The sequence below is a fragment of the Chaetura pelagica genome, unplaced genomic scaffold (genome assembly GCF_000747805.2).
Source record: "Chaetura pelagica isolate M959 unplaced genomic scaffold, ChaPel_1.0 scaffold592, whole genome shotgun sequence".
Classification (NCBI taxonomy): Eukaryota; Metazoa; Chordata; class Aves; order Apodiformes; family Apodidae; genus Chaetura; species Chaetura pelagica.
Genome location: NW_009952450.1, coordinates 177,646 through 185,270, shown reverse-complemented (window position 1 = coordinate 185,270; position 7,625 = coordinate 177,646). Strand labels below are relative to the sequence as shown.

General features: G+C 52.6%; 1 protein-coding gene across 1 annotated transcript in view; it reads right to left on the bottom strand.

The window, feature by feature from the left end:
• Positions 1 to 734: 734 nt before the first annotated feature.
• The window catches only part of PHACTR4 (phosphatase and actin regulator 4), a 23,398-nt gene continuing 16,507 nt past the window's right edge, over positions 735 to 7,625 (bottom strand). The window contains exons 7-14 of the mRNA XM_010008555.1: positions 7,243 to 7,625; positions 5,927 to 6,150; positions 5,346 to 5,496; positions 4,729 to 4,784; positions 3,692 to 3,753; positions 2,824 to 2,961; positions 1,416 to 1,492; positions 735 to 750 (exon numbers count right to left, since the gene is read on the bottom strand). The exon at positions 7,243 to 7,625 is cut by the window's right edge and continues 21 nt beyond it. Of these exons, the coding sequence (XP_010006857.1) occupies positions 735 to 750; positions 1,416 to 1,492; positions 2,824 to 2,961; positions 3,692 to 3,753; positions 4,729 to 4,784; positions 5,346 to 5,496; positions 5,927 to 6,150; positions 7,243 to 7,625 (1,107 nt within the window). The remainder of the gene's footprint in view (positions 751 to 1,415; positions 1,493 to 2,823; positions 2,962 to 3,691; positions 3,754 to 4,728; positions 4,785 to 5,345; positions 5,497 to 5,926; positions 6,151 to 7,242) is intronic.

The following is a 7,625-nucleotide window of genomic DNA, read 5'->3' as shown; positions in this document are numbered from 1 at the left end:
TGTTAACATCACAGCAAGTGGGAGACAGTGGGGAGGGAATGTTTTGTACAGTTCAAGTTGTGTTTTTTTGTCTTTTTTTGTCTTCTTTTTTGTACAAAAAGATGCAGCATATATTCATATCTATACAATTCCCTTCCAGGGCAACAAACTGTTGGTCAGTAGTGATTCAGGACATGACAGAAACACAATGGAAACCCCAAAGAATTCCAAGTCCCACGTCAGTTGTGTGCCAGGTCAGCATCTGAGCAAGGTTCTCTGCACACAACTAACACACACAGGTGCTTCCCAGCACATCCACTCTCCATCCCTCAGCTTGCCAACACCAGAGCTGCCTTGTTTGGTTTTTTCCCACCCCTTCCTCCTGGTGAAGAGGAGGAAAGGGAGTTGCACCCCAAAAAAAGGAGTTATTTACAGCTGAGAATTGGGCCTTTCCAGGCTGAGAAAGGGAGTTGGGGAATGACCCGTGGGTGGACACGTGCCTGGTGTCCTGGCAGAGGAGTATTGCTGAGCCACACGAGGTATAGTGTTCAGTTCCAGCCTGATGGCACTCGAGACGTGTTTGTTCCAGTGAAATGCTACATTCAGACAGGATCCCCCTTCCCTGGCCAAAAGCCCTTTTCCTGGAGATGTTTTTGAAGGCAAATGTTGGAAGGTTCCACCCTCGTTCTATTGCCTGGGAGAGGGAGGCAGAGAACTTCCAGTCCTCTCGGGTCTCTTGCTCCCTTCTTGGAGGGTTATGGTCGATGGTACCTGAAAGTCAAGTGAAGAATAACAAGTGTCACCCTTGGAACTCAGGTGAAATGGTTACCAAGGTATGACAGGCCTTGAGCAGCTTGGGCTGGTGGGAGGTGTTCTTGCTCAGAGCAGGGAGGTTGGACCTGATGATCTTGAAGGTCCTTTCCAACCTGAACCATGATTCTATGATTCTACAGGCAGCCAAAAGAGAGAGTTGACTGAAGGATCTCTGAACTCTCAGCAAAGCTGTGAACATGAAACAACTTCACCTCTGCCTTGGAAAGCTCTCGTGCTCTGCAAACACAGCCTGGCCACACAGAGCAACTCTTGAGGAGGGAAAAAAGGTGTTTTGTGGCTGTCGCTTCTGCTGCAGGTGTCTCCAGCCCCAGAAGAGCATGCTCCAGCTGCAAGCTCACACTGGCTCCAGATAGACCTCCAAAAAACCACTGGTCACTTGGAGTTTCCAGGCTTGAAGCCCCAGTTTCGGGCAGAACAACCCACTCCATGTCTGCTGCTCCTCCAGTCACCCAGCACCACCGAGGCACAAGGGGAGATTAAATCTGCAACTGTGTCCTGGGGCATTTCTGCCCAGTTCTGATGTTGTGCCTCTCCAGACCCCCAAGCAGCACAGCTCCCCCAGCAAGGCTGGAATGCTGACATGGCAACATGTCCTCACCCACCTGGTGAACTGCTTGCTGTCCTCATGGACTTCCATCTCACAGCTCTTAAACTCATTCAGCTCCTTCCGGATGGCAGCCTGGGAGAAAGAGGGAGGAACTCTTTTTATCTCCTGCTAAATTATAAATATATTTACCCTCTCTCCCACCTCAAGTGAGCTCAGACACGACAAGAAGGTGCTGTCCCCGCTCAGGGCTGATCTGTGTCACCTTCCAAAGGTGAGGTGAGGTGAGGAGCTGGGAGAAGCTAAGAGGCAGGGCTGAGTCCCACAGCTCCTCTGCTACAGGAGGGAGCTCAGGCTGCAGCAGCCACCCAGCTTGTCTGTTCACACTAGGCTCGAGTTTGATGAGGTCCCCACAAATAATCAGGGAAGACAGGAACAAGCTCCTTCCCCACCAGCTTCCCCTCTTCCAGTTTTAATCCATCCCCCTTGTCCTCTCCCTCCCTGCCCTTGTCCCAAGTTCCTCCCCAGCTTTCCTGGAGCCCCTTCAGGCACTGGAAGCTGCTCTAATGTCTCCCTGGAGCCTTCTCTTCTCCAGGCTGAACACCCCAACTCTCCCAGCCTGTCTCCAGAGCAGAGCTGCTCCAGCCCTTGGATCATCTCTGTGGCCTCCTCTGGACTCTCTCCAGGAGCTCCATGTCCTTCTTGTGTTGGGGGCTGCAGGACTGGACACAGTTCTCCAGTCACCAGAGAGTGGGCAGCAAGAAGGGCTGGGCATAGCACCCAGGGGTGAAGGGACTCTGGGGGTGAAGCCAAAGGAACAGAGCAACTGGGGGAACTGGGTTTGTTCAGCCTTGGGAAAGGAAGGCTCAGAGGAGACCTTATCACCATGTTCCTGTACTTGAAGGGTGGCTACAGAGAAGATGGAGAATCCCTTTTCATAAGAAGTTACATGGAAAAGACAGGGGGTGATCAGTACAAATTAATAGTACAAGAAAATACTTCTTGACTGTGAGGGTGACAGAGTCCTGGGCCAGGCTGTGCAGGGAGGCTGTGGAGTCTCCATCCCTGGAGACATTCCCAACCCACCTGGACATGTTCCTGTGGGATCTGCTCTAGGGGATCCTGCTCTGGCAGGGGGTTGGTCTGGATGATATCCAGAGGTCCCTTCCAACCCTTACTGTTTTGTGGTACTCCTGGGGAGATTGTGATTGGACACGAGGAAAATTCTTCCCAATGAGAACTACCAGCAGTTGGAATCACCTTCCCAGGGAAGTGGTGGGTTCCCCAACATTGGACATTTTTTAGACTCAGCTGCACAGGGCTCTGGGCCCATCTTGTCCATATTGTGCTTTTGCCAGGAAAGGCAAAAAAGGCAGGTCCACCAGATGATCCTTCAGGTCCCTTCCCACCTGGTATTCCATGATTCCATGATTCCATAGACACCTCCTTGGCTCAGGCCCCCTTACCTTGTCGGCTGGGGTCAGCTTTGTCCACGGCTTGTCCGCTCGCCGGTCGTAGTCTTGGGCATCCGTTACCTCCACGTATTCATTAAACCTCAGGATCTTCCTGGCCTGCAGCTCTGCCACTGTAGGTCTCTGGCTGAGCTGAACACCAGAGGGAAGAAGGAGGAGGAGTTTGTGCCTTGGCCACAAAGCAGGTCAGGACTCAGTAACACTGAAACCGGCTCCCTCACTGGGCCTGAACTACGAGTGGTACTGGTTCCTGCTCTCAGGGGACCAGACACTATCATCTCCTTTGGATCATGAGGCTGGGCTAAGGCAGAACCAAGGCCACACTGACCCAAGAAGAAGGAAGGCTGAGGGATCTGGGAACAGTTTGGGATCAGCCATAGCAACGGTGAGCCCAGCTTGACACCCCTACACCCAGGCCAGCAATGGCAACACTCCCATTCCATCCCCACAGGCCCTTGGGAAGCTGATCCCAGCCACCAGCGCCCACCACAACTTGAACAGCTAAAAGCAGCTGCTGCTCTGCTTCTGCTGTCACTTTGGAAAGGGATTTTTGGGAAGCCTGGTGTGAAAGTCGTGGCCCACTGAAGCCCTGGTGTTACCACCAGCCCCAGCAACCCTTCCCAGTGCCAGCTGCCAAACTGAGTTCTCACCGAGCCTGATGCCAGCTCAGATCTATCACTGCCAGACACAGCTCAGCCTTGGGGACAGGCCACATGCCAGAGTCACTGCAGTCGGAGGGCACACGGGACACTTACACAAGAGCCCCGTGACTCCACCCCCAGCAGGGGAGCCGGGCTGTGCTCACAGCCACCACCATCCCCCCCAGCTCCAGATGGCCCTCCCAGCACGGGGCCAGCAGTACCTTCCTGGTCAGCCTGCGTTTGATCTCTCTCTTCTCAGCTTGTCGGTCAGCTTTCGTTTTGGCTGCCAAAACAAAAGAAGAAAACACACGATTGGTTTGGTTTGTTTTTTTCCTTTACAGGCTTTGAAAAGTGCTTTCTGGAGTTGAGTGTGGAGCTGTACCAGACTATAGATCTAGCTGAAAGCTCACCATGGTGTGTCTGCACTCCTGACTGACAGGGACATTTTGGGCTTTTACCCAGCACAGATGAGTCATTCTCTCCAGCCCTGGGCATGTTAAAAATTAATGGCCACATGGTCAAAATCCATCCAAGCCACTTCACAGATCACAGAATATCATGAAATGGTTTGAATTGCAAGAGACCTTAAAGATAATCCAGTTCCAACTGGGGCAGGGGCAGGGACACTAGACCAGGTTGCTCCAAGCCCCATCCAACTTGACCTTGAACACTTTATAAATTGTTCCTCCCAAAGCCATTATTCCTAATAGTTTAAAGAGAATAACAGCACAGATAAATATTTTAAATGGAAACTTCCTCAACTGACATTTCCCTTTCCTCGAGACGTTTCTTTACAACTTTTTGCAGGGCAAATCGTGGCCAAGAGAAACACCAGAGACTGAGCAACCAACTGCTGCTTTTTGGATCATGCAAGGCCACGCTGTCATGTCTGGATCACCAATAAAAGTCCAGCCCAAACAAAAACACCTTTAACAGCCATTGCTGGGTAACATCAGAGCCTTAACTAGCTCGTGTACTTCTTCTCCCTGAGGTGTCAGGCAGGGGACAGGCAGCTTTTACACAGTGTGACACTTGGAACTGTATTTCTTGGTACCACTGAGGTCTGACTTCATCCAGAGCCAGTTTCTGATGGTAACAAAGTGCTGGGAAAAATGAGTGGAACTGGTTTCCTACAGCAAGAGAACCAAAGCACAGTCCTCTATCACTATATTTCAAGCAGATTCCAGGTAGACCTGGACTAAAATGTTATTACTAAAACGTTATTATTATTTAGGAGCACTGCAGAAGCATTACTCACGTTGAAGTATGTTCCTCTGCTCCAGTTCTTCTGCTGTGGGTCTCTGACTCAGTCGCCTGAAGAAAAATGTGATGTTTGATCTGGTCATTGATCAGCAGGGGATAAGGAATCCAGCTGCTTGGTTGCAGGGCACTGGGAAGTCTCCTGCACACCCCTCACTCACCACTGAAGACCATTCCTGCCCTGTTGTGCATTCTCCTCTACTCAAGCAGCTGCTCAACCACAGGTTTGGAAAGTGCTACAGCCTCTGGAAAGCTCAGAGGGAACTTTGTGGGGATCTTAAGGAGGTGGCAGAGCCTGGACTATCTCCAGCTTAACCCACCACCTAAATCATCAGCCCTCAGCCTGCATCTGTTCACCATTTGCAGCAGCTCTGTGCTCCTGGAGATCTGCCCCTCGCAGTCCATTTAACACCTGGACACAGGGAATATTGCTCAACTCCAGGAGGAACTTCCAACACAACCCAGAGAGTAAAGCAACACTTAGGCTCCCAGCCTGGATCCAGCAGCAGAGCCCAGCCAACCATTCCAGCACAGGCAGCTGGGAAAAGGGATCAGCTTTGTCCAGTCTCACCCTGAGCCAACAGCTCCAAGCTGACCCCCCTCCACCCTCCCTACCTGATCAGTGTTGTCCCGATCTGCTGCCGAATTTCATTCCACTCCTCCTTGCTCTTCCGAGGGAAAACAACCTTCTCCTCCTGTGGGGTGGCCGTGGCCCCCAGCTTCATTGCCAGGGTGTCTTTCCTCTTCACCTTGTTTGCCAGTGTACCTGTGGGGAGGGAGTGCAACAGGACGGGCTGGAGACCACAGGGCCTGGGCACAACAACAGCAGCTCCCTGGCCCTGGCAGTTCTGTCCCCCCATGGGGCTTGTTTTCCAAGCTCAGCACTCCAGCAGCAGCCAACATTCCTGCAGGATGCCCACATGCTCACCTCATGCTCTCACACCTCTTCAGGTGGGACAGTACAAACTACTGGAGGAGCCATCTGCACCCAGAGGGGGTGCATCTCAGCAGATGAGCACAGGTTTGGCTGTAGAGCCTTTGGAAAAGGCAAGAGGAGGACATGTGGTACCTCCTGCAAACAAGAACCAGCTGCTCTGAAGCCCTGTGTGAACTGGCTCCTCCATCCAGACCTCAGGACTGCCAGGCTCGAGTTCAGCAGAGGAATAAAAAAGGCAGCTGCAATGTCAAATCCTTACTGTTATGGCTTTCATCTTCCTCCTCATCCTCATCATCTTTGTACAGGATGGGCCCCTCCGAGTCAGAGTCGCTCATCCCTTCATCTCCTTCCTGCTCCTCGGGCAGGACCTGAGGTACCAGTTTTGGGATGATGGTGACAGATGGGACATCTCCAATATACACACGAGGGCCTGAGTTCTGCTCCTCTTCCTGCTCATCTTCCTCCTCTTCCTCATCATCTGGACTAAGGAGAAGCACATTATTACATCTCTTAACACAGGGAATTGGGGAACACCCCTGAGATCCACAGGCAGGTCTGTGGGGAGCTCAGGAACCAGAGATGCAAGAGCAGCCCCACCATCCTGAACCATCCCCTCTCTCCAAAGTACCAGCAGCTTTGGCAGAGAAAATACCAGGGGCAGGTTCTTTACCAACAGCCCCCTCAACTCCTGCCCTTGGATTTTCAGGTTCCACTCCTCACAGAATCCCAGACAGGTGTGGGTTGGAAAGACCTCAAAGATCATCTAGATCCAATCCCACCCTGCATGGGCAGGGACACCTCCCACCAGCCCAGGCTGCTCCAAGCCCCATCCAACCTGCCCTTCAACACTGCCAGGGATGGGGCAGCCACAGCTTCCCTGGGCAACCTGGGCCAGGCTCTCACCACCCTCACACCCAAGAATTCCTTCCTCATGTCCAACCTAAATCTCCCTCTTCCACTTTTAATCCATCCCCCCTTGTCCTCTCACTCCCTGCTCTTGTCCTTTTTATTTTTTAACCCATCACCCCTTATAACACAAGACAGTCCTTTTCCCACTTCTGGTTTACAAAATGAAAGGCCAAAGCTACAAATGAATGAAATCCAGGACTAGTTCTATCTTGGTGTGATTAGAGACAGGTCTGGATTCCTGGCTTCAGCCCACATTTGTCATCTAGAACCCACTTTCCTTTGTGAGCAATAAAATCCCAGAACCAGGGTTAATTTCTCAGGGAAGAGGCACTAGGAGCTCAGGAGGCTGAAACACAGACTCAGCCAAGAGGCAAAATGTTTTTTAGGCTGTTGCAAAAAATAAAACAAATTAAAGAACCCAGCCCTGCCCATGACCCTCCTCACCATCACAGCCTTGAGGGCTTCAAGGGCAGGTTGGATGGGCCTTGGAGCAACCTGGGCTGGTGGGAGGTGTCCCTGCCCATGCAGGGGGTTGGAACTGGATGATTTGAAGGTCCCTTCCAACCCAAACCATTCCATGAGTCTATGGAAACCACGGTGTCAGAGCCCAGTGTGACCCCCACCCACCGCTGCGAGGTGTGACCACGGAGAGGAGCTGCTACTCACACTTTGAGCATCTCGATGGTGACAGGCAGGGACCTGGTCCTGCCCAGGGTCCCACTGTCCTCTCCAAAGCCATCGTTCTCAAAGAGCAGTGAGTGAGCCCTGTGTGAGCCCTCGGCAGGGGGGGTGACAGGCAGAGGACTGGCCAGAGCCTGCTGGATCCGGATGTGCAGGGGGATCTGGGGCAGGCGGGGCAGCACGTGGGGCTCCCCAAAGCCTTGTTCTGCTGTCCTCTTGGACACTTCTGAGGATCTGAAGTCTTCAGGAGGAGGAGGAGTCTCTTTGGGTAGGTCCAGGGAGCGTGGAGGGTCCAGGACAGGGGTGGGGACAGGCAGGGACATGCGTGGAGGCTCCGGGGGGATGTGTGTGGGCAGGGGTGGTGAGGG